Source organism: Micropterus dolomieu, linkage group LG01 (assembly GCF_021292245.1).
Source record: "Micropterus dolomieu isolate WLL.071019.BEF.003 ecotype Adirondacks linkage group LG01, ASM2129224v1, whole genome shotgun sequence".
NCBI lineage: Eukaryota > Metazoa > Chordata > Actinopteri > Centrarchiformes > Centrarchidae > Micropterus > Micropterus dolomieu.
In genome coordinates this window covers 33,150,565-33,177,656 of record NC_060150.1, presented here as the reverse complement: position 1 = coordinate 33,177,656, position 27,092 = coordinate 33,150,565, and the positions used below count along the sequence as shown (strand labels likewise).

Here is a 27,092-nt window from a genome sequence, read left to right as displayed (position 1 = left end):
ATGATTCTGTTAATATATCAGAATCAATCCAGAGATCATCATAGATGTTACATTGTGTAGTCTACATTTATTCTGAATGGACTAAATACCCTTTAAATAAGCCATTAATGGAAAGTGAAAGTATTACTGCGGGCTTGTGAAAGGGTTATGTGGGCGGATTTCCTACACTGCTACCAGTGGCGTAGTGTGACATTAGTAGAACAACCAGATCATAAAATGAAGAGCTAGTTACCTGATTTTCAGAATTTTTGTTTCTGCCCAGCTTATTATCTAGCACGATTATTATCTGTGTATGTGGATTTGTGTTTTGTGGGGGCAAACTTTTAAGAGATTTAAACGCTCCTATTTGCAGGAAGGTTTTTAGAAAAAGAAAGAGGGAGACAGTGTATGTCCGTATATGTGTGTGTGCGTGAGTGCTTGTGTTTTGTCATCCCTGAAAATGGGTGATTTGGTTAAACAGAGGTTCATAATGGACATAATTATTGCACACACCAATTACCTTAAATAAATGATTGCTCTCTCTTGCAATCACACAAAGTAGTGCGCCATAATCAGGAAGCCAATTGACTTGCTGGAGTGTGCGTCTGCATCAGTCTGTGTGTCTATGTGACTCTGAGCGTGTGTGTGGTGACGAAATACACACCGTGCGATCAGACTGACGGCTGGATTAAACCTCACACTAGGCCAGATAAAGAGTCAGAGTGAGAGAGGGAGAATAAGAGAGACAAACATGGAGAGAAATTACTCTCATGCACACACAGAATCACTCCAATCCATCTTACATTTGAGCTCCAAGCGAATGAAGTCAGTGTTGCCCAGGTTTTCCAGGAAGACGCCATAGGGTGCACTGGTCTTGAAATAGAAGGAGATGTCGGCGCTGGTCTCACCCTGGAAGGTGGCAAAGTGCAGGTAGGATGATGGGGTGGTGAATGATGCGGCGTTCCAGTAGTTGTCTGTGAAAAAAAGCAAACAGAATTACAACGCTGAACCAGCCCGTCCCCCGCACGCGCACGCGCACGCACACACGCACACACACACACACACACACACACACACCCCTGCATTAGCGCTGTGGCAAACATTATTACCCATTCTGATCTGATATGCTGCAGAATAAATTCATTCTAGAAATGGTTTCATTTCAAATGGTTATGCATACATTTCATTTTATTCCAATCTATTCTGGATAAAACATTGATATCTCAGGCCCATTGTTTAATGTGGCTCATTTAATATCTCCTCAGTAAAAATGGATTTCATCACCTAAAATTCCTGTGCAGAGGTTTTAACATCGCCTGTCATTTCCTGCAACTGCAATAATATTCAGTAGAAAGTTGATCACATGATAGTAGCAGAGAAGGGGACAAGGGTACATGGACAAAGTGTTGCGGGATTTTTGAATGACAACTTTTCTAATGGCTTTTATGAAGCGAAACCAGCGGCTGCTAATGAAGATGAAGTAGCAGCACGTTAAACAGCTGCTGATGAATTATCAGACTGTGGTTGATGAAGTGACTTCTCTGCGGTCTCCCCTCCTCGCCTCTTGCCATGTCTCTGTCTCGCTCCTATCACTCAAGGAAGATGAAGAGCAGGTAGGAAAGTAAGGGAGGAGCAGCAGCAGGGGAGGGGAGCATGGAGAGGACAGCTGAGGAGAGATGGTAAGAAGAGGAAAGATGCCAGGCACGGGTGAGAGGATAGAACATTGAAGAAGTGAGGGAAAAGAGGAGAGTAAAGTCATGCAGAGGGCAGATGACAGCTGGGGGGAGGGCAAGAGGAAGAGAAGAGCGAAGGCTAATGTGGTATCAGCTGTGTGAGATCTCTTTGATGCCTCTAAGGATTGGCCTCAGACCCTCCACCACAACCCTGGAGGAACAGCGGAGCAGCAGGGAGAAATATGTATGTGTACAAGAAGTGTGTGTTAGTACGGCAACTAATGATAAATTTAACCATCAATTAATCTTTAAATTATTGATCCGACGTGTATCTATAGGTCTACAAGATGACTTTAAACTAGCTCCAAGACTCGATGTATAATGACAAACCCTCAAAACTGAGAATGTAAGTTTTTCTAGTTAAATGACAAATGTTTATCTATTCTAAAGATTGTTGCTGATTGATTTTCTGTCGACCAACGGATCAATTCATTGACTCGTCATTTCAGCACCACTTTTCTTCCTTTCGAATGTGTGAGTTCAAACCTATTTTTTGCGCACAAATGCGTTCACATGTGTCCTGTGTATGTTTGCGTGAGTGTGAGTGCATGCCTGTTAAGAGTACATATGCGCTAGTGTCCACGCCATCTATGTGTGTTTGTGTCTGCTGCTTCAGTGCGATAAGCGCTCCCCAATGACAGGGCTGAGCTCCTACCTTCTCCTCCTTCGCCTCACATCCTGTCACCAGGGGCAAGGGCAGATAGCGGACAAGCACACACACACACACACACACACACAAGCGTGACCACCTACTGATGCCGTCTTTGTGATTAGTGTGTTTGAAGTTGGAATACTGTTCATTTCTCTACGGGAGGCGCGGCCAATTATTGAACAGGGTTAATTGAGGACTAAACAGGAGGAAGCCTGCAGAGGCCACAGAAACAAATCATTATGTGTTGTACTGATGTTCCATCATAGCAAGAAGAAAAAACCAGGGCCACATATTATAGTTGGTGACAATCAGATGACTGATTACAGGGGATAGTTTGGATGATTGGAGCATATGAAGGGGCTTAAAGGTACAATAATGATGTTTTTTCACTAGAAATAACCAAAATGTTACAGGAGTAGGTAAAGAGTAGAAATAAAAAGCTGCCACAGTTGGTCTCCCAGTCCCTTACAGTGCCATTGTTCCATCCATCCACCAGGTGCCCTCTGACTTTCCCTCCTTTCACCATCATTTGACTGCCCTCCTCACACCTGTTCCCACTTCTCTCACCTGCTCTGCAATTGCCTGGCCTTCCCCGCACACCTCAACACCTGCATCCCCATAATCAACCGCCCGCTACATAGCTACCAGATCCTTTGTTCCCTCGTCAGTTTATCTGTGTTGCTATGTTCCTGTCTTACCTTGTGTTTTTGCTTTTGAGCTTCTGGCACCCAAACCCAGACGTTAACCTGGACCTGAACCTGCCTACCTGTTACCTGCCTGCCAGCTATGTTTGGTCATTAAACCACTGAAGTCACTTGGCTTCCTCCTCGGTCTACACTTGTGTCCAGTCCTACATTTCTTGAGTCGTGACCAAAGCATACACAAATTCACAAACAACATTAAAAGGTCTCATGTGCTGTGATATCTATTTGTACACAGAATGAGACCTTAGAAGCTTCAAGCAAGAGAGTGAAAAAAGGAGGTTGACAAAGACACAGAAGCAAGGAGGACACAAGGGATATAGAAACACAGCCGGGAGGCGAGTTATGCTTCAGAAGGAGGGATAGAGAATAAGAGGAAAAGTGGGGAAGTAGGAGGTTAGAGAGAAAGTCCTCAAAAGGGATCCATGGCGTGAGAAGCAAAGGAGAACAAAAAAATTAGGGGGTTGACAGAAACTGAGTGTTGGAGAGAAAACAGTGTTAGAGGAATAAACACGGAAGCCAAATCATAAACCTGATTGCCCGTGTGCCAGATCCACAGATGCAACTGGTTGGCCAGACTCTGTGGCACATTTATCACTCCCATATTGAAATGTTTATCAAACAAATATTTCAAAAACTGATCCAGCACATAAATGTCTTTGCTAACAGAGACACCACACATATTAAACTGTTAACGCCTGATAACGTGCTTAAAGGCGAGGCAAAGTAAGTATACTATGTACAGTTTATTCATGTGTTACTCCCCCCCCCTAATGTACAAGACTTACAGTAGATAGAAACAAGAACGCCCTAGGTACTGCGTCAATGGTTAACAATGGGTGCTTCAAAGACAGGCAGTTTTCAAATGAAATCTGAAGTGGTGTGCTTGATGAGCCATTTTTATCTGTCTAATAATTGCTTCTCAAGGTGATGCAGAAATTCTCATCCTGTTGTCACTTCTCCTGGATGCCCTTGGTCTCACTGTGTGGTGCACTACTTAGCCAGGAGGATCTCAGATCTACTTTCAGGTTGTCTGTGGCCTTTGTTGCTGAGCTATTTGATTGTTAGACGCTTCATTTACTAAAGAAACAGGATAAAAGTTGATTTATATTCATTTCTTTTCTTCTATTAAAGTTCAGACGAAGCCTTAGATGGCCACAAGAATATTTTACTGCTTGGTGGAGGTCTTTAATAATTCCTATCCCTAACTTTAAACCACTATTTGAAACATTTCGCAATGCATACAAGGACTGGGCCCAGCGAAAAAACATAATATTACAAACCAGCACTCTGTGGAAAGACCACTGCTGTCTGGATGAGAGGACCACCATCAGTTAGCAGCATGTAATAACACACAGTCCACTGAGTGCCCACAAAATAAACATGCAGATTAAGCATTAGCATCAGGCTTTATAGCTTTTATGCTCCGGGTTGTTGCTGCAGTGACCATGGTGATTAGAATATAGCAACAGCTCTATCTGCACAGTTTTCAAGAAAACAATTTCACAACACGCAATACTATTACTGAGACTCAGTCCTATGGCTGGAGGATGTTTGATGTATAGCTACTGTTCTACATTAATCCAGCTGGAGCAAAACAAAATCTGTAAAAAATTTAATTAGTCAGTCCATCATTTAAGTCCACACTAAAATATCTCAACAACTACTGGATGACTGCCATGAAATCTGGTATAAACATTCATGTCCCCCTCTGGATGAACTGTAATAGCTTTAGTGATACACTGAATTCTCATCTACCGCCACCATCAGGTCACAAATCAGTCACTCCAGGATTTTGGGATTGCAACTATTAACACAAATTCAAAAAATCCCAGTGAATTCAATGTGACTTGCAGTTTTGACCAACCATGCAACTTTCATCATCGCAGTTTCCCGCAAAGCGTAGTCATACGTCTGCTTGTCACTTCCTTGCAGCAGACATGTGATCTCACATTTGCCAAAAAAAAAAAAAAGGATGAAAAACAGGATCCTGATCTTCTTGACCAAAGTGGGGGTAAACTGCAAAATGTGCAGTCTTGTGGTTGAACATAAAGGGAATTGTGATTGACAGAGAGTGGCAGAAACGCATGGAGGACGTCAGACGAGACAACTCACTTTGACACAGGCTGTAGCATCCTGGTCAACTGCAAGTGCTGAAATAATCAAGGTAAGCTGGTTTGAATATGCAGGGTTAGAGGTAAGGTTAGGTCTGCAAAATCCTGGAGTGACTGTTTAATGATTCAGCTATAATTCTAAAGTTTAAAAAATCTACCTTTGCAGTTTTCATTTATTCCCATGATTCCATCGCAAAAACATGCCCCAAAACATTGAAACTTTTGCCGCAAAATCAGCGATTTTAGGCCGCAACAATCACAAAAAAGGCCCACGAGAGGAGGGATTGACAAATTTCAGTTAGTCCAGTACTTTGATTTAGAACCAAAAAACTAATGACATTCCCATCAGCCGCAGCTGTACTTATGTTTAGTGCTAATAACCAAATGTTAGCATGCTGAAACACAAAGCTAAGATAAGATAGTGAACATTAAGTAAGCATTAAACATGCTAAAAATTGTGAAGTGAACCCATCACAAAAGAACCATCCATCAGCCAGATAAGTTTAAGTTCTTGCAGGGATCTGCAGCTACCCCAACCACATCTTAAAATTATTATCATTATTATGGTGAGTTTGCACTTCATGAGTAGATGCTCTTTACATATAGTTGTTTCTTTAAAAGGAGGTTGTGAACATCGTTGGGCCCATCAAATACTTTGACTAAAAACAGCTGCTGACCTCTGGATTAGGCCACAGGGACTCGTGTAAAAAAAAAAAAAACTCACTGAACTGTAGCGGCTGACATGATGTGAGATATAGTTTGAGGTGAAGTTTGGGTCTGGAAGCCAACTAGATGATTCATCTGTCTATGCTTGACCAGATGGGTTATGTGCCAGTACCAGCAGATGGTAAGGATAACTGACTGCACTGTCTCAGGCCATTAGCAAGGACATTTTCAGGTGCACACACACAAACATGTGCATATACATTAAAAACACTAATTCATGTACACTGTTGGCTGCGGGCAGAATAGACCACACTTACTGCAACAATAGCTCATATTTATAACCTCAACCTCACACATGCTGCATGTACTCGCAGAGTGAAGTGTCCTATCACTGCAGATCGTGACATTTAGGATCTCAGGCTCTGCTGGAACACTTATTACTCAGTTTATTGGAGCAAACACACGCTCTGCAATCTCATTTAACTATTCCACTTGCTACTTACTTCAGGTGCAAAGTGGGTGGGAGGCTTTTTCATCAAACGACTAAGAATAGTGTCATCTAAAAAGAGAGACAGCGGCACCTATCTTGGAAAGTGATGCATCTGGCTTAGAAAGTGCCCCTGAGGACACAGCTCAGATGTCATTGTTCAAAACACAACAATTGAACCTACATAATATAGTTCTGAAACGTGTTTAACTGTGGCATGACAAGCCTATTTTCCTGCCCTATGCATATTTCTTTCTCGCTTAAACTTCCATTGAGACTCATTTGTGTGTGATTGAGCCATCTGTGGAGAGTAATTTTATTGTCTAGGTACTGTATATTCACAGTAAACATAGCATTAGAATTTTCAGGCAATTTTGTGTCTTTCATTTTTAGGCCCAAGAAGCCCTTTCTCAGTCTCACTTTTTAATTAAGTTGCTTGTCACACATTTGTTGCAAGAAAGAAGGAAATAAGTATAATTTATTTCTCTATTTTTCTTATATATTATTTCTTGTGCATCAGCCATTATTCAAAGGAAAGAATACATGTACTCTGTCTTTTTCATGAATATAATGCTATGCTAAAAACTGCACATGCATATGGGACTGCTTTAGGTAAAAAACATCCACCAAAACCTCAGGATCACCTTTTGTTTTCCTCCGTCAGAGTTACTGGAACTGGTTGAGTTTCAGTGTTCATTGACATTTCAACAGAATTAACAGCTGTTGGAGAGAATAAACCTTTGACTTTTCTATTTATACCATGGTCAGCTGTTTTGGTTTACCTGTTTGGTCTATTGAATCATTACCATGCACAATATATTTACACCTAAATTTCACAATAAACAGATCAATTCAATTTATTTTCTTTAAACAAACCAAAACAATGACCTTTATGTAATGCATACACACTCAATGTCTCAAAAAGCCTGTCAGAATTACATCACTTAGACACTACATGTTAGCATATGAACAGTGACAAATGGTACAAACCAATTAATTAGTTTTGTACTATCCTAGGTGACCCTAGTAAGCATTTTTTTTTGTATGGTCAGTCATGAGACCAAGCATGTCTCAAAGCAGGTGCATTACATTATATTAATAGAACATATGCCGCTTTGCTTCATTTGCTGTCATTGATTTTCATTCCCATCTATTAAAATGTCCAAACCCTTTTAACATCAATAAATGGGGCTAATTCCTCTTTGTCTGCCTGTGACTGTATAGCCTGCCATTAAACTAGCCATGGAAATGGGCTTCATTAATGCTGGAGCATGTACACACACACAGGCGCACGCACACACACACACACAGAAAGTTGCACTCTTACTTGCCTGTGTGCCCACCACAGACACACACACACACAGACACGTACACATGCACATACACACAGACACATAAGTACCTCCTTACTAAAACTTTCCCTCACTGCCCAAGACATTAGTCATTTGCCTATGAAAACCCATTATATGGCAGCCAATCATCATTGCTCTTACTGAGACAGAGCTCCATGCACAGTATGAGGGGCATCAATCATACACGGAGTACCTATTCACGTGTGAAATTTTTAATATATGTTTAATATGCCTTAATGGGCCAATATATAATGTATGCTCCATGTTCCAGTGTCTTGGCCAGCAGTGTTGCAAACATACCTCAAAGTCATCTCCATTTTAAAGTTAGTTTGTTAATTTGGTCACTTAATAGAAAAGAGGATAACGCCGTCTTTGTCTCTCATACACACACAGTGGATAGATAGACAGAGTGAACAGAGTAGGACAAAGAGAATATGGCTCCTTCCAAGTGACAGAAGGATCCATCTTTAGTAATTGTGTCTACCATATCGCTACATGATAGATCCACACACACAAACAGATGTGATGTCATGGGTCATTAAATCATGGTTTGTTTGTATGTTGGCAGCTCTGTGATGAGGGGACATTAGTGAGAGACTGGCACCAGATTGTTGATGAAGGGAACATAATGAGTGTGACACCAGTGAGGAGTGAGGGCAGGTGTTCTGTCATGTTCTGCAACCTCGACAGAACCAGGCCACTTCCTGTCTTCTGGATGAATGTACGCATGGACTGATAGATTAAAATGAGAGCAGAATATTTGGTGCATGAGAGATTTGTAAACTCATAGTTTTCTTAAGATATATTCCTCTGTGGTTGTAAATGCAGTACTGTCTCTTAAAAAAACACGCAGTATGCACATATCTGCACTCACAGTCTGCCGAGATGGCATAGCTACACTCTATTATTCCTTTTAGTATGAAAAATGAGCAGTCAATGGATAATATATGAAGCATTAGTATCGTAATGATCATGCTGCCTGGCACTAAAGATTAAATCCATGTTTGCTTTTTCTTTCCACAGGATATTACTTTCCACAAAACCTCTCTGGTATTTGTTACATCACATAGCAGATACCGACATTACTTCCTCTCTATGCTGTTTTAATGTATTTTGTCTTAGGAGATAGAAAAAAAAGAAAGAGAGAATGAAGGAGGCTGAGACAATCTTAAGAGACAAAATCACTTGATTGAGGAATTCATACTGTTCTATTCTGAATCCTCTCAACGGGTAATACATTTGGGAAGTCAGCATCAGATTGAGATTGCTTTCACAGCTGTAGTTTGGTTCACTTGTTTCAGATTAAAGAAGAACACCATATATTGTTCCCTTTTACTGTAGCTGTAGTCTGTTTCATGTTCAGGTCACAATCAGGATCACAATCTGGCTTGAGGGATATTAAGCAAACGAAACAGCTTAATGGCTCCTGGCAGCCTCCAGAGAGCAACTGAGGACCAACAGTATACACCAGACACATCATACAGACAGAAGAAGTAGTCAAGGTAGAATAACCAGGATGTGCTGATATGGGGGAGCAAATGTTAAAAATAAAATAATAGCTGTTTTTTTGGAGAGCTGACGTGCATAAAGCAGAGGCATATCCATGTCAGACTGCGTCATCTTCAAGTTGCCTTGCTGACCCCCCTGGTGTGCAGGCTCACATAGAAAACAGCGGTTGCGGGTGTTTCGGTGTACATCACACTCTCGTGTGTGTTTTTCCTGCCCCACAGCTACTGAATATTTCCTTGTAAGGTAAGCGATTCCTTATGGCTGCGTTGCTTTACATCGTTAGGACAAGGTTTCCACTATCCATTTGACTCTTAGGAGTTTGTGTGAAAGCCCATTCAGATTCAGAATGAGAAATGTTTCATTTAGCCAAGTACAACAGATGCTTCAGGAATGTGATGCAATTAATCCATGCCGATCTGACAGAAACCCAGTACTCACTGCAAGACTGACCCCCCGCAGGTGAAACAGCAAAAGTTCATAAGTTAGAAAGGGAAAGAAAGCTGGTCAATATGATAGAGCGGCAGAATCTGTGTGTGTCTTCCAGCTGACCTGAAGTCCCACAGAGAGCAGTGTGCCAACACTGATTAGAAGAATAGACAGGAAGAGAAACAGCTAGGATTATACTGCCTCTCAGTGTGTTTGTGTGTGTGTGTGTGTGTGTGTTTCTGCAGTATCTGATATCAGATGTTTACCTGAGAAACAGCCAAAACTACAAGGACAAGATAGAGGGGAATAAAAGGATGAAAAAATGAGTCTTTAGATGGAAAGTCTCTGAATAGAGTTCAAATACCTCTATCGGGTCCCAGACACATACATAAGCACAAATGTATCATGTGCCTACAGACGCAAACACACACATAGTAATTTTCCACAGTAGAAAGACAGTCAAGATAAAGCAACTGTTTCACTGAACGATCGCTACAACGTCAGTATGAGCAATGTGTTATTTTCACACTCAAGTGCAAACCCAGAATAACAATGTGCCCAATTGTGCTCTGCTATGCATGAAGTGTTTTCTCTTGTTCTCTCACGGTGGCTTTTAATTAAGACTCCATTCAAACCATCAGAGCAAATTCTAATCATCAAAAGGTTTGTTTCTTTCCAAAAGTTTGGCTAACAATGTCTGAATGTATTGTACAGTCTAAGACATACTAATAACGTTCCACATCCACTGGGATTAGGGATGAAGAAAGAGTCAAAATGTTCTTCCACATAAGGAGAGTGAAGATAATTAAAATCAAAGAACTCTTTTCCTCTTTTTGAATTCTGTTGGTTAAGTTAACACTTTTTTAGTTGCATTTTTGGTAATAGCATAAACTCCTCAAAAGTTTTAAAGGTTCAGTGTTTAATATTTCTGAGGATCTATTGACAGAAATGCAATAAAAGATCCATAACTGTGTTTTCAGTGGTGTGTAAAAACCTCACATAATAAACCCTTTACCCCATTTATATCTACATAACTGTAGGTCCCTTCCATGGACGTTGCCACGTTGCATCATCATGTTTCTACAGTAGCTGAAAATGGACAAACAGCGCTACAGAGCGCGTTTTGTCACTACGTTCTTCTTGTTCTGCTTCTGGTAGAATTCAGGCAGTGCAGACACTAATAACTATACTGAATACGTACGTTAGAAGAAGAAGAAGTAGTAATAATTTACAGCAGGGATCTGCAAATAAGTTTTGCATTGGAGCAATATTTAGATGGTAGATGAGAATATAAGTCATGATACTGACTTGCATCAAAATGTGGATTGGTTAACTCAGTCAGTAAGGTGCAGCACTCACAACCCAAGGGTTGAGTGTTTGATCACACCTTGAGATAACTTTTTTTTACTCTCATGCATGTGCTGCACTGTGTTTGCTTCGGTGTTTGATCCATATCCATCAACCTACAGACTCTTTTAATGTCATTCAGAATGTTTCAAAGTAAAAGCTCAGTTCAAGTCCAAATACTGTATTGTACAGTAAACAAGCTTATTGCGCTTTTATTTTGTAGGCAAAACCACTAAAGAGGAAGTGATTATGTCAGTAACTGTTGCTGTCATGACTGAGATCTATTTCAGCACCACTATCAAAGTATTTATTTATTTATACTTTTTGCCGCTATCAAAGCACCATAATCTGTCTGTGGGCCAGATATTATTGTTGGCGGGCAGTTTTGGATACATAATCATGAGAGAATGAATGTGTTTCCCTTGTCAGTGTCTATAATGTGGTTTATAATGGACTGTGGTGCAGAAACAGTGACAGTGTTTCACACTCTTGGCTTACATTTTCATGTTATGTGTCAGTGGACAAGTCGCAATAACACATGGTTTTACTGAATAATTAAGTAAATATAATTTCTTAATAAATATACTTAAAGAAACCTCATTTCTTGCCTGGCTACTCTCTGCTGTCTCAGAAGAGACACCTTTTGTGCTGTGTCAGCCACCGTACCTGTCCGACGCTCTTTGAAAGAGTAGGGGGCAGTAATAGACTGGACAGATGGTTGCAATTCACAACCCTCACCACTAAATCTTACACACCGAACCTTTAACTATTGCCAACACATCGCTGACCGTACAGTTTCTAACATTAAGAAATATAGTGGGTGGGTTTAACTGTGGGTTTGTCAATGGTTAGATGTGCGTAGACTGAGCAACATCTGTTGATAAATGACCATGGTTGGTGCCGCAAGTGTGATGCAACCGTGGCACGGGTCACAGAGACACTTTTACAGGTGGGATGCCCTTTTGTGCTACCACTGTTAAGTATTTGAAAACATCCACAGAATGGACCAGAAAACAACTGGATGTCCCTGAAGGACTGACTCCACATTGTTTAAATGTGCAGGTAGACCACGTACCCTTGATTGCCATCAGAGGCTTCTCCAGTAAATGGTACAGTGAAGTGTTACAAAGAGGGAGATATCATACATCATTAACCGTTTTTCCGTATATTGTTGTTTGAAGTGAGACTTTTTTAATGTGTAGATAATATAAACATTTCTTAGCTTGCTCCTGCCCTTTGCAGGTGCAGTGAATTACATGCACAATGCACCTGCCACTTAAAATAGTCAATTCAGGTAGTAATTCAAGAATAAGTACGAATGTAGTGAGCTATCATTTTTAGATGCCTAGCACTTTGCTCTCTAGTAATATACAATCCTTTTAGTTCCCCTCTGTTACATACCTGAATACATCAAAAGTGATAGTGATAGGGAGACAGCTGGCATTGACTTGATTTCCATGAGTAATTTTCATTTGGCACAGAAAGGTTGAGTCAAGCAGAGTGGAGGGAGAGTATAGAGAGGCAAACGTCACATAACATTTGAACTCTGAACATGCTGTCCTACATTGTCTTGCCGACATTCAGAGAAGACGATGTATCTTTTGGAACCTATAGAGAGCTCAGTGCTTCTTATGCACAGGAGGTCATAAGTCAAAAGTTTCTACAATTTTCCTGACTGGGGTGCCTGCACTTGTTATCATAGGTTATTGAGAATGCAATATTCTCCCAGCTAATTTATTCAGTTTTAATTACATTTTGGAAACATTCCAGTCTAGTTTTAGGCTGTTTCACTGAATACGAGACAGCTTCTGAGAGAGTCACATATTACCTTCTTTGGACAAAAAGTTATAAAAGAATGTGATCTTATACATTTTAGATCTTCGTGGTCTCTTGTCCATGCAGTACTACCTGATCTGCTTCAGCGAAGGTGTTGGCATTTCAGACACAACACTACCATGGTTCAACAGACATCATAGAGCAGTCAGTATTTTAACAGGTAACACAACCTTTATCTGCTATTACAACGCACAGCCTAGTGACCTTTGTCGTAAGCACCATCTCGTTTTCTCTACAAATTCTTCCACAGAGTAAAATTTTTACACAAGAGTCCTTTAGTCCTTTTGCTCCCCGACTGCTCCAAAGCTACACACAATGTCAACAAGGGGAACTTTAATATGAGCTGTATTAAAGAGACCAGGGGTGTTCTCTTGATTCAACCTTTGATGAGCCGTTCGCAAAGGTTATGTGGTCATGCCTCTATAACCAGCTGAGAGTTATTTTGAAAATGAAACCCCCCCTAGCACACATATTTCCTCTCAATTAGGCCATTGTAACTGCAGTCCTTTTGCCTCGCTCAATGGTCCCTTTTAGACCTGCAGCTAATCCAGACCAGAATGCTCACAACAGTTTTCATTTCTCTGTTCAGGCTCCCTGTAAGGTTTGAAGTTCTTTTACTTCTAAAGCACAGCGTGATTTAGCTCCTGGCTACATTACTGAACTTTTCACCTTGGCATCCTCTGGCAGAACCTCCTGTATGTCCCACAGTCAGGACTCATGGGGACCGAGTCTCCATTTGGGTTCCAATAGTGTGTATTAATAAAACTAACTTAATCAGGTTGACCCTTAATACAAATTTGGTTTCAGAGCCAGTTTTTAGATAAATTCCTTCTTCTGTTTTTATTTATTTATTATGTATTACTGTTCTGTAATAGGCTTGTTATAAATCAGTAACCTCCACTATTATCAGTACAGCAGGAGCCCTTCTTCAACCAAGCTGAAATCTCAGCTAAAGTTAATTCTTGTAAGTCCAAGATTCAATAATTCATTAATTATTTTATTAATCATTCTGGATTCTGACATAGTTACATATTTGCCAAGCTGCCCATCATATATATAGTACATTCGACACTTACCATCTCCTTGGCAACGAAGTGGTCCAACAGTGAGCTTGGCCTCAGAGCCTGACCTGTTGGTGTCACCCACGGCAACCTGGCTGACTGGCAGGTGTTCCTTGTAGACCAACAGACCCGAATCTTCTCTCCTGTAAGATGAGTGGAAAGAAACATGCAGACAGAGGTAAGAAGAGATTCTAGGTTACATGCTGTTTCATATGTTCGTACTTTTAAAATCTGCAAATTTTTTGCATCTTTTGCTGTTTAGAAACCTTCTTTTATTTTGCACATATGTGATGATATGGCTACACTATTCATTTAAATAAGGCAGCAGTGGATCCTATGCTTCAAACTATAACACTCTACAGGCTCTGTGGTCAAGTTAGCAGTAATAAATATGCAACAATTGGTTAGATTGGGTAGACAACAGGCATGACTTTCTTTGGAGGCCGTCCTTAGTTTGACTGGAAATACAGTTGTCAAAATAACCATTTTATATACACACATTTGTAGTAAACATGCCTTCATTCATTAGTAGTTCATTAAGAATGATGTCCTCAGACCTTTAATCAGCGGTCTCAGAAACAGCCTCAAGCCACATATCTTTCTAAACTGTCAACAGAAAAGGAGGGTGAAACAACTCTTGATGACAGGCATGTTGGCAGAAAAACAATACTACTACTCAACAGCAGTCATACACGTCAAGAAATCATTCTTGCACTCTTGTGGTATTGTAAATTCCACAAATACAACTGTAGATCAATGTAAGCAAAAAATATAAATATAAAATATATTTTTCCATTCATGGATTTTTTTTAGGCTGATGCAGGGGGGCTTGTCAGATATGTATTCAGCATACATGCACGACGCCTGCTGTTTGTTGATGGCAGTGCCTGTCGACCTGTTGACAGAATGCAGCATGAAAGCAGGTGAAATGTTTGAGATCTTACTTCATGCCTAATGTCAGGGGCAATTCTGTAATACTGCTGCCTTTAAATGACCTGACTGTTTTATCCTCATGATTACTCTGCCGGTGAAATAAAGTCCTGTTTAGAGGGTCAACCTCTGTCTCTCTCTCTCTCTCTGCCATCCGTGACAGTCGTCCTATGCGTGTGCCATTACACTGGCAAACACGTGCACACTCCTCTCTCTCTCTTTGTCCTCTCTGAGTGATGCAGGCAGAGTTTCCAGTACCTATCCATTGAGGAGGGAACCCCCTGTTCTGGGTCAGAGACATAGATTGATTTTCTGTGTCCCATAAACTTAAACAAATGTAAAAAATAAATACAGGAAGCGAGGGGCCCAACGCAAGTGCGCAAAGGGTGGGCTGGTACTGATTTAAACCTTTAAAATAAAACATGTGCTTACCACATGGAACTAAAACTACTTGGTTAGGTTTAGGAAAAGATCATGGTTTGGGTTAAAATAAGTATGTTAGTTACACAAGTTGAATTACATAACTTAATTTAGTTAACTTACATAACTTCATTTACATATGTATGTAAAAAAGAGGTCTATGTTTACTATTTATTTCACATGGAAAACGAAAAACGGTTTCCTGGGTGAAAGACCTGTGTTTAAAGCAATAGAACTGTACTGATATCCCAATACTACAAACATTAAAAATATAAATCACAGCATCTAAAGTGGGAATGAGTCTGACTAAGACATGTTCTAAATTATTCACAGAACTATTTGATTTGAATTGTTTGCCATTCATTGCAGTTCGGAAATGAAAAAGTAAGATGCAATACATGGCTTAGTGTATGTATGTGCGCGTGCATGCGTGTGTGTGTTTCTATGTGCTGCCAAAAATATCGGTAATGAGTGGAAATAGAGTTATATGGGTAATATTTCAAAAACTCACTCAGCCAAACAATGAGACATTAATGCATACAATATTAATGGACAGAACGAGACAGAGTAAGACTTATTTGTAATCTCATCAGTTTTAGAGACAAGGGGGGAAACAGGAAAGTAAATGAAATCTCTCCTTCTTGCTTATTAACAGTATGCACACACACATGCACACGCAGACAGCATTTGTTTAGTGAGAATATCCATCAGATGGCTATAAGAGCTTTGAAACACAAACTGTTGGTTCTGGAGGAAAACATCACTCTTAAATAAATGCATCACTGATGGAGGATTCATCATTCAGTCACTTCAGCCTTTGAAGTTAGACACCTCATCAGACTGTCCAGCTAAGGTAGACTCTGAGCTGACACATTAATGCAAACGTTAGCATTAGCAGCAGTGACAATTTTAGTTTCAGCACAGTGAAACTGTCCAAAATTCCCATGGGTACAACATATTTCACTTTTAAGTTCAGTTGATATAGTAACACAATCATTTTGCACTCTTTCAGGCAAGCTCTTCTGCTCTTTGTAGGGGTTATGCAGAGTTTCAGAGATGTTTTTATATGTGAATGTCAACCAAATTGAATGTCTCGGTAACAGAACACATACTTATGAAACTTAATAGGCACTTAATGGGCACATTGACCTTTAAAATTTCATTTTACACAATTGCATGTCTGATAATATTAACATTGTTATATGTAAGTTCAACCAGCTCCTCTGATCAGTTGGGAAAATCTTGGGTGGGCTAACTCAAGCAAAATGACAACAGCTCTAGCTAACAAGTTCATCTTTCTGAAACTCACTCTCAGGCTGACTTAAATATGCACTTGGCGGCTACATACATGACACTGTGCTAAAACATTCTAACATAACGTTATTACTGCTATAGAAAACATCCTTGAATAAGCAAGACAGAGGTAAGACTTATGTTTTATTATATTCATATTTTCAAACTATTTTTCACCTTTACAAGAGAAAAGGCTAACCAGTGTGTTTGACAAACCTACTACTATCTAAGTTAATGAGTTTGGCTGGAGTTGCTAAGTGTAAAATCCAATATAGAAAGGTACAGAGACACTAACATCAGCCAAAATATTAGAGGACTGCAAGCCCATCGGGTGCCAGCTGGGCGGGGAGAATTCTTTTTTAATAGATCGGGCTTAGGCTTTAGTTTCTCTCCTTTCATTGTACCCATATATGCGCAGACCACAGAAAGGCTACTGTATGAAATATTGTTATGTTGATTATATTATACATAGTATACATAGCCAACACAATATGCATGTATGTGTGCATCAGCATACACACAACAGTTGACCATGCAGAGCATCAGGGAGAAGGCAATTCTTTTTCTCCACAACACTTGTAAATAAATAGTGAATGATGACCACCGAGAGTTAGAGTTCTTTGAAACATTGTTTTTCAGTTTTTGTAAAGTTACTTAACAACAAATAAAGGTAGGCTGCAAATCGTCATTTACTTATTTACTGCACGCGTATGTTTCTCTGTAAAGGATGGTTGGTTTTCATATTTGTGGGTATGGTTGTTCGAGGCAGTGGTAGTTATGTTAGAGGAGTGCTTGCCCCATGCAGGGCTCTAATATACGTATCTGATCTGATATAGTAGCATCCAGGATTGGCTTCCACACAATGGGAGACTACTACACGGTGGATGTCTTTGACTTTTTTAAAATGTAACCTGTAATCCCATCCAATAATGTGGTCGTTAGTTTCCTAATGACATACAAACTCTTAGTCGTGGACATAACGCTGGCTTACTACTGGTAACCTATTTTGCTAGGTATGTTATTAGTTGCAGTTAGATTAAATGAACATATTGTTTAACCCATTCCATCATTTTCAGGTGAAACTCTGGGGTAAATTTATTTTTACAGAGTATATGTGCCATAGAACCTCTGATAACCCAAATGTATAAAACTGAAGTGGGATGGACACAGCTCAAAGGACCTCAAAGGAGTGCACAGCAGAATGATGTAAATAAACAGATGTGATGACTCAGCTGGATGGATGTTGCTGTATGACCCACCATGCTCCACTGCAGTGGCAGGACGTGGTGTGACTGAAAACCGTTCACTGACAGCTTTTGCTGCTGACTTTAATTACATTAAATGCAAAACTGAAACTGTTAACCAATAAAATAAAGTTTTTTTTTTGCCCCTGCTCAACTTTTACATGATAGTCTGACTTACCATTGTTTGTGGTCTGCATCACAGTTGCAGTCGTACTTTGGGTCGGTGCAGTTCCTGTCGATGCCACAGGCGCATTTCTGGATGCCAGGCCCTGAGCCTCCCCAGTAGAAGTGCTTCTCGCTGCCGCGACCGACCCACCACGTGTAAGGGGTCCCATCTGGTGAGCAAACACAAAAGCACACACAAAAAAAAGACAACATGTAAGTTCCTTTCAAAAAAAACGAGAACAGTCATCTCCCTACTAGTTTCTGGCTAAATACTGCAATGTCTCCCTCACAGAAAAGTAGAGCAGAAACGAAAACACTAACTTTTGTGAAGGCAATTAAGTTGTGTTACTAAACTGTCCAAACTAACTCCCATTACAAGTGATTAATTGTTAAATCATTAACTGTTTGAGGCTTTTGTCGCATTAATGTGATTTATATTGACAGCAAGCAGCTGCATGGTGAATGTAATTCATTTGCTCAACATGTTTTCCACAGCTGGATGGTAAATGCCTTGGAGACTGGCAGGCACACTTAAGTCACAGATCACACCTGTGATTTTAGAGATCTACTAAAACACAGAGTGCTGCATTCACATTCATCTTTTGCAATATTACGTGTGAATATATGTGTGTGTGTGTGTATTAGTGATTGTGTGAAAGTAGGTACTTCTGAGCGCACATGTTGACGCATAAACACCTCTTCTTTGTGCCTGTGAGTATGTGTGATTTAGTGAGTGGATGAAAGGTGAAGGATCATCGCTTTCCAATAAGAAATGTAATATTGTTTTCTTTACCTTAGATAACATATGAGACAGGAACTAGGCAGAGAGATAGGTGTAAATATTTTGGTGCCTGGAAATACATCACAATAACAGCAAGAGAGAATGAAACAATATTACGTCCCCCCCGCCCTTTATTCCAGGAAAATAAGCATTGTCAATATCGCTTTGTCAAATTCCGAGAGACAATTCGGAGACAATGAAATCTCCTGAGACACATTTTTTACAGGAGGGGATTGAAGTGGACTTTTGATGCAGCACAATTGCATTGAGAGGCGTGATATACTGTATTATTACACTTTAGATTTTCTGAACTGGGGCTTAACTCCAAAGCTATGGATGTGTCTGTTTATATTGTGTGTGTGTGTGTGTGTGTGTGTGTTTGGCATTGGTGACCTGTGGGTTTTATTGTCCTCATAAAGAGAATTAGCCTCATCTCTCTTCAGGCCACTGTTCAGACAAGCCATTGTCAATAGGATTAACACTGCCTCCTCATGAGACTTCACAATCCTCTCCCTTTGTGTGGACCCGTATGTGAGTGTGTGTGATTGTGTTGTTGCACTTCTCTACAAGGGAGAACCAAGATTGAATTTAAGGCCTTCACAGATAGGTCAGTGAGGTCCCCAACCAAGCTAAGTCCCCAGCCTCCCAAAACACCAAACGTCTTGCCCCTCAGCCCAATTAGTGAGTGAGTGTCAAGTCATTGTCCTTGAGGCCACTTTTCTAAGTGAACGGCAAGTGCAGTTATGTTGCCTCTAGGTCTTGTGTAACTGTGATGAAAAATGGAGTAAAACAAGTCATTGGGACAAAATGGTTGCTACATGTGCAAAGCAATAATAAGTGAAAATGTTCCAGCATCAGACTAAACTAACATTTGTATTTCTATTGCAAACATGTTGTAAGATACCATGACATTAGTAACTTAAAGCTGCCTGCCTTTCTGGTACAAGTTCTACAGATTAAAAATTGCATAAAACCATCAATAAACAATGGACTGTCTTGCACTAAGAATAAAGACTTGTGCCAAAGTGTTTTAGACAGGTGGGGAGTAAGTGTAATAAAAGTATTTCATATAAAAATACAACTTGATCCTTTAATGTCTAATGATAATGCCTTTTTCAGGATGAGTAATAGAAGACAGAGGAGAGAGAGTCATGGTTTTGCGGTTTTGTTTTTTGTATTTCCTGGTTTAGTTTGTTAATCACTTCTTGTCTCTGTGTTTCTCATTCTTTTTCATTCATTATGTTGTGTTTTGTCAGTTATTCATTCCTTCCATGTTTCCCGTTTTATTTTGAAGTTGTCTGACGCGATAGGACTTGTCTGGCTTTGCTTCCTGTCTGTGTCAATTGAATGTTTCTACCTGTGTTCCCGGATTGTTTCTGTCTTGTGTTTGATTCATCCTTGGATTCCGAGCAGTTTTGGATTTCTGTTAATTCCTGTTGTTTGGATTTGTTTATTTGCTGGACTGCCTCATCTGCACTGCAGGTTGCAATCACTTGGGTTAAATAAACACTGTAAACTGAACCTCCTCCGCCTTAAGTGTCTGTGTTTGGGTCCAAATCCCTCTTTTCCTGTGTCTGCCCTTGACAAAACCTAACCTATAAAGGAAAGGAAAGGAAAGGAAAGGAAAGGAGAAGAGAGGAGAGGAGAGGAGAGGAGAGGAGAGGAGAAGTGGTGTAGGAGTAACAGCAGGGCATCAGGTGGAATGGGAGCTGTGTATTATGCCAGTTTAAGTCTCCTGTGTGATTCTGTTTAAGCTCTGCCAACTGAGGAGTGGAGAGTGAGGAGGAGGATGGAGGGGGAGATGAGAGTACAACAGCATGGATGGATGGAGATATATGGGAGAAGAGCTAGACTCATACTGGCAGGGAGTTCATATGGAGATCCGCAGAGAGAGGGCACTGCCAAGATGAGGCACAGTAGCATGTTTATGTGTGTGAGTGTGCGTGTGAGCAGAAGTGTGTGTGTCCTGAGTTTAAAAAGCACTAGAGTATGATTTGTCTTAAGAGTGGTAGCTGTATGCGTCTATTTTAATGCAACATGACATCAGACGGAAAGTAGCACTTCTGGTTTGAACTTTGAAATGCTGGAGTAGTCTCGGTGGGGCAAAAGAATGAAAGAAAATGTTAAAGAGCAAAGGATTAAAAAAGATTTTTGTAAAATGAAGGCAGTGAAAGAGACTCTGTTTTTGTTTAAAAACAGAGTTTTAAAACGAATGTGATCTCTGTCCATGTAACACAGGAGTTAAGTGGCTGTGGTGGAAAACAGACCGGGAGTCGCAAAGTAAATACGGCGACATGCACAGTACAAGTGTAGGCTGTAAACATACTTTTCACAGTACAAAATATAAAAAAAAAAAAACAAATTTAAAACTCTGTCAGTAGCATTGTGTTTCTGCTTTGCATGACATATAAGACCCAATCAGAGAGTCAAACGAGTGGATGGGGCCTCATACTCCCCAAGCAAAGACAGATAGCGCTGTGGAGGGAAAGACAAAGAAGAATTTTTTGTGGAAGATATATGCAAATAGATGAGTCAATAAGCAGTTATTTGCTGGCTACAGCTGGTATTTAATCATAATGGATGGCTGATATAGCAGCAGATTAGACCATGTCTTTATTGCACTGTACATTCTTTTATGATGGCAGTAAGAGACACAAGATCAGCGTAATCTCTGACATAACATCTAAAAACAATCATTCTGTTTTCAATTGACCAACCAGTACAGATCTGGAACCTGGAAATGATTGGACAGAGACATTTGCTGCTAATTTTATTGGAAAGATAAAGGGCTTTTGGTCTAAGATTCCTTCTGATGCACAGACTCAAACTACTAATATCTGAGCAAATCCTACATACTCAGGGTTTTTCCTGCATATAAACATTTTTGGCACCCCCAAAAGAGGTTTTAGCGAGCAGCAAAGGAAAATCACCAGCGCCAAAATGAAAAAACAAAACAAAAAACGCTTCAAATATTCTCCTTATGTGTTTTAATAGCCATTTATCAAACAACTGTTGAGCAAGAGTAACATAAACTTAAATACGATGATTAATGACTGAAAACAGCCCACAAAAATGAAACTGCTGTTTTCTCCAACTGGAATTAATATTATAGGCTACTAATGGTAATATAGTAGTCTGTACTATGATCTGAAATTATAATTAATACACTCAGCCTTAATCAAACCTTAACCACAGTGGTGTAGGCTAATATCAGAGAAATGTTTTATAAGTGAAACAGCTGAATCTCAACTAATAAAACTATCTGTAGGCAGATTATGCAAGTAAATATATTATACTAACATTATACTTTCTAATTATTGTTATAACATTTATTAAAAAAACTATTTATACATTTACTCCTCCAGGTTGTGGATATATTTTGTTTATCAAATGGTCAGAAATAACAAGAAAATGCATAGATTTAGATTTATCATAAGGTAACTCACTGCCTTTACTTGTACCGATCATGCTTACTGTTGCGCGAAGTCACCCCCCAAAGGCCCGTTCTGAGCCAGGAAAAACCTTGATACTGTACTATCCCAAATAGGTCTTTCTCACTGTTTGCCCTTTTATTTTATTGATTAGCTCTCTGAGGATCCAATCTTGGCCCTCCATTGTTCTTAATATACATGAACCATCCATGTTCCCCTACAATCTAGTAACTCCAGCAGTTTAGATAATTTCCTTGGTTGCCTCAGTGTTATAAAATGTTGGATGTCCCAAAACTTTTAAAACTGAACGATGATAAATCTGAGGTCACAGTCTTTGGTCAAACACATTACAACGGCATGCTAAACAGTGAGCTTGGTTCACTGAAAAACATTAAGCAGGGTGCAAGAAATCTTGCAGTAACCTTTGATGCAGATCACTGTTTTGAGGCTAATGTTAAGAATGTTGTCCGGTCTTGCTTCTTTCAGCTTTTAGCATCATTCCTGTAGCCCACTCATTTGCACAGAGTCATCCATCCTAGGCTATTGTCCAACTCCAACTGGTGCAGAATGCTGCTGCTCGAATTGTAACATGCACGAAAAAATATGATCACTCCTGGGCTGGCCAACTTAAGCTGGCTACCTCTTTTATTCTGTATTGATTTAAAAATTTCACTGATCACTTTTAAAGCTATGGCCTTGCTCCAAATTACATAAAATATTTATTCACTCCCTTTGTGCCTGGGTGTTCTTTGTTGTTCCTAGATGCTGGCTTGTGAGCAAAGGCGACCAGGCCTTTGGTGTTGGAGCCCCCTTGTTAAAAAAATGCTTTATAAATAAAGTTTATTATTAGCATTAGGTCAACACATTTTATTAGCTGTTGGGTCTGTGCCGGGTTAAGGCTGAAAGTTCAGGGCTGTGTGCTACTGATGAAAGCAGCCTCCTCTTCGGTCCAAGAGGGGAGGGAAGGTTGGTTAGTTCCTTCAACCTTATCTCAGATTTTTTAATCACAGATGGGTCTGCAGTACACAGCAGTGTTGGGCAGTAACGTGTTACTGTAATAATAATACTTTTCCCAGTAACTAAGTAGTGTAACTAATTACTTTTCTAAAACAGTAATATTATTACTAGTTACTAAGGCAAGTAACGCTGCGTTACTCGTTACTGAACGCACCATCCTTGACGTAAATCCACGACCTGGACCGGACTTTGTTGTTCATGTCCGCTGATAGCCAAAAACTAAAGGAAGAATGGAGAACAAGGGGGAGAGGCGTTCTTTCCACAGCTGTAAGTAGCTGCTGCCATTATTGTGTCACAGTCTAAGATGCAAAGAACATTGTCATCTAGTGTAAACTCTGTGTGACCAGCAAAAAGCTTTTAACCGCGAACATTTCTACATCTGATTTATTGAAGCAGCACAGCAAAGTGAAACTTACAGAAAGAAACTCCGGCAGCTTCTGTCACTGATGCTTGGACCCGTCGGGAGAGAGTGGCGTTAACGTAGCGTTTTGTAACTGCTGAATACTGCTCTTACAAATAGGCTACATGTGCAGTAAAACCGCTGTTTAAAAGTCGGGATTCACTTGCTTTATTTTTTTATTTCAGCTGGTGGAGTTAAGAAATGTTAGGCCTAGGCCATATGCTTCGTAAAAACCACAATCCTTGCTGCTGTTATGGATATGATGTTAGTTAAAAAGTCGGGGGAGACTACTTTGTTTGGGGGTGAAGGGGGGTGGTAGGGAAAGCAGTGTTTCCCATAATTAGCCTATAATTTGGATAATTATCAACGCGGACCGCCACATATTGATTTTCCAAATTTTTACAAGGCGTATTTAAAATCATTTTTGATTAAGGAACTGTATTGAGGAGCATATATTCGTGCAGCACCTCCTGGCTCGCTCCCTCTTTCTCCCTTTCTCTTGTGAACACCGCTGCACAAACCTGTCCAACGTTAGAACCCCCCCTCCCCCGCTGTCTGTCATTCTGTGGGAAACACTGGAAATTAATATATATGATATATATATATTTTATCATCCAGTAATAAGTAAAGTAATAAAATTACTTTTTTAAGGAGTAATAAGTAACTAGTAATATATTAAAATTTCTGAGTAACTTGCCCAACACTGGTACACAGACAGTACTTATGTTCATAAAACTCACATTATCCGTCACATGTACTCGCACTCAACACAACACAAGTACATGAGCAACACTTAGTTCACATCGAGGGATTACACCCCTGCCAGTCAGACTGTGAACCGAAAGGTCAGTGGATCCAAAATGGCACTCGACATGCTCAGTCGCTCATATCCCCAGTCTGGGAAATGATGGCTTTTAAGAAAGGCGGTCAGATGGAGTTGAAATGTCAGAATGGCATTCATAATGCTTAGCTTTGGCTTCCTCATAAACCTGTCTCAGACATCACCTTTAGTTTGCCCCTGAACTGGAGTCATCGCGCCTAAAAGAGTGATTATTATTGCCCTCCATTTACACTGAATTTCCTCTGTGACTCCCCGCCGAGTGACAAGAGTCAGAGCACTAAGCACAAACACACGCACGCACGGTGAAAGCGCAGATGAGGATATAAACAGTTCACCAGCTCTCTGCACTGATCTCGAAGGAGTGTGAAAGTGAATCAATAATACTTCTTCTCTCTCCTCTAACAAGAGCATCTACTGTATTATTTAGAAAAAAAAGAAAGGTCAAAAATAACTTCTATGCCCACTTCCAACCCCTTGCCTTTGCTGAAAAACACCCATCAGGAGACGCAACAAAAACGTGCACACCCATTCACATGCACACACATATGCCCCTGCTCTCACTCTCAAGGGCTCTGGAGTAGAGTATACCACCCCACGCCCCCAAATACACATACACACATACATTTTCAATCTTGGAGAGTTTTTTTTTACACGCGGATCAATTTGCCCTTGTCAGGGCACCGCTGGTTTCTGTTCTTTGTTGTCATCGTTTGTTTGCATTTCTGTTTGTTGTGCAGAGAGCCTGGCGGCTCCGCTCTCCGCCCACTGGTCTTTGTTAGCCTCCTATCCTCTTAACATCTTTGTTTTTTTGTAGGGAGACTGTGGGGAGGCATATTAGCCATGCTCCGGGATCTCTCCGGAGGGCTACAGATAATGCAGCGGGTGTATATGAGGAAAAACAGAAAGAGAGAGAATTTGTGGGACTCTCTCTTTGTCAATGTCCTTTTGTTTATCTCCACAAATGCATGTGTGTCTGCGTATTCTCCTCTCTGCTCCTTTTAATCTGTCTCCGAGTCTTTGCCTAGCTCCCCTGTCTCTTTCTATTGTCTCAGTCTTTCTCCTACCGGACCACCTATCCATCACTTTACTTCGAGAACCTGTCCTCCCTCCTGGCCCTACTACCATTTTGGTACCATTCTGTGGCTCCCACATATTTAGGCCTGTCTCTACTTTGTTTGCTACCCACCTTTTCCTTGCTCCCTCATATCTCTTAGTCTCAGAGGCCTCTTTCTCTTTATCTCTCTTCCTATTATGTCTTTCTACCCTCTCTTTGCACTCCTGGATCTCTTGCTCTACCAGACTACTCTTTCCCCCTCCCTCTCTCATATCTGCCTTGCACACCTTTTCCTTGTATTTCCTATCAGTTGGTCTCTGTGGTCTTTCTCTCTCTCTCTCTCTCTGCTCCATATCTGTCTATCTATCCCACATCTCCCCAACTCTTTCCTGGCATCTAATCTCTTTATGTTCTCATTAGTCCTGCTATAATCTGTGCTTTAATCCATGCTAATTGCAAACTCCCCTTGCCCTGATCCTGATCTGATGTTGTATTTGAAACACATCCCGCCCTCCCCATCCATCCCTTATGGTTTGATCTGCAGAGGGCTACAATGCATACCAAAATATCATACGCCTGCGATCTGTAAGTCCTTGCAATTCTTTACCCTTGGTTGAGTAAACGTGGGTGAAATAAGGGTCTGACTATTGTAGGGTAATGTAAAGGTACCCTGTGGAATTTTTGACCAGTAGTAGCCCTATGGAGCAGTATGGGTCCTTGTTTTGTTAGTATCTTGTACAAGAAGACCCAAGCACATTTAAGAGGGTAGGGAAACAAAGACAGAGAAGAAGAAAACTGCTAGCAATCAAACATTATGAACAATGTACATATAATTTAATTTCCCAAAAGAATGAGGAAGGAAATGCATAAACTGTGTGTGCAAACAATTTAGTACATTTGTGCATACTTCCCACTTGTTCTTAGGTAAGATTGAAATTTAGGTCTGGCATATCCCGGATCACCAACCTCTGGGCTAGATCTGACTATCATGCAGTTTTCACCACAGTGCATTCCATTCCATATACTGCTGCTCAGCACTGCTAGACTAGTCTATAAGCAATTGACTGTACTCATATGTGCGCATCAAGGCCCCTATCTCCGAATCAGTTCTCCTTCCTCAATAAAAAACAATTCCATTCAGTCAACAAAATATGTGATGCACAGACTCATATCTTGAACGCTTCAACTAAACTAAAGTTTCTATCTCTGTTTTTTTTCTTTTTGCTGCCCTTAGGTGGCATTTCCTTTCCTTTTTTTTTCTTCTGTCTGAGTTTGACTTTACCTGTAAAATGCCACTTACATGGCACTTAAATCTGCTGCCATTATATGGGTATACTGGGCCGTTTCCATATGCCAATTGCAAATTCCCTGTCACACACATCAGATTTAAGATCGAACACAATTGATCAACATGGTCAGGCATCAACATAACAGACTTGGCTGTCAGCGCACGTTTCATGAATCCCACGTAGGATATTTATATTTTCCTCTTACTGCTTTCTGCAAGAATAAGTATAAGAGGAAAATAAGAAAACATTCATGCGGCCCAGTGTGTTTTTGTGAGAAACATTGAAGGCAAACATAAGTTTTGTTTGTTTTCAAAAAAACTCCACAGGGCACCGTTAAGTACATCATAGATTCATAGTGTTGTAT

General features: G+C 40.3%; 2 protein-coding genes across 3 annotated transcripts in view; one reads left to right on the top strand and one right to left on the bottom strand.

The window, feature by feature from the left end:
- Nucleotides 1–27,092, bottom strand: part of cntnap2a (contactin associated protein 2a) — a 434,170-nt gene that overhangs the window by 44,360 nt on the left and 362,718 nt on the right. For both annotated transcript variants that reach the window (XR_006827635.1, XM_046065574.1), the window contains exons 17-19: nucleotides 17,929–18,085; nucleotides 13,879–14,006; nucleotides 783–953 (exon numbers count right to left, since the gene is read on the bottom strand). Coding sequence is in view for 1 of the 2 variants with exons in the window: in XM_046065574.1 (XP_045921530.1) it covers nucleotides 783–953; nucleotides 13,879–14,006; nucleotides 17,929–18,085 (456 nt within the window). In the remaining variant the exon portion in view is untranslated. The remainder of the gene's footprint in view (nucleotides 1–782; nucleotides 954–13,878; nucleotides 14,007–17,928; nucleotides 18,086–27,092) is intronic.
- The window catches only part of LOC123980988, a 78,080-nt gene continuing 65,497 nt past the window's right edge, over nucleotides 14,510–27,092 (top strand). Inside the window, exons 1-3 of the mRNA XM_046065587.1 lie at nucleotides 14,510–14,585; nucleotides 14,677–14,786; nucleotides 17,953–18,088. The gene's annotated coding sequence lies outside the window, so the exon portion shown is untranslated. The remainder of the gene's footprint in view (nucleotides 14,586–14,676; nucleotides 14,787–17,952; nucleotides 18,089–27,092) is intronic.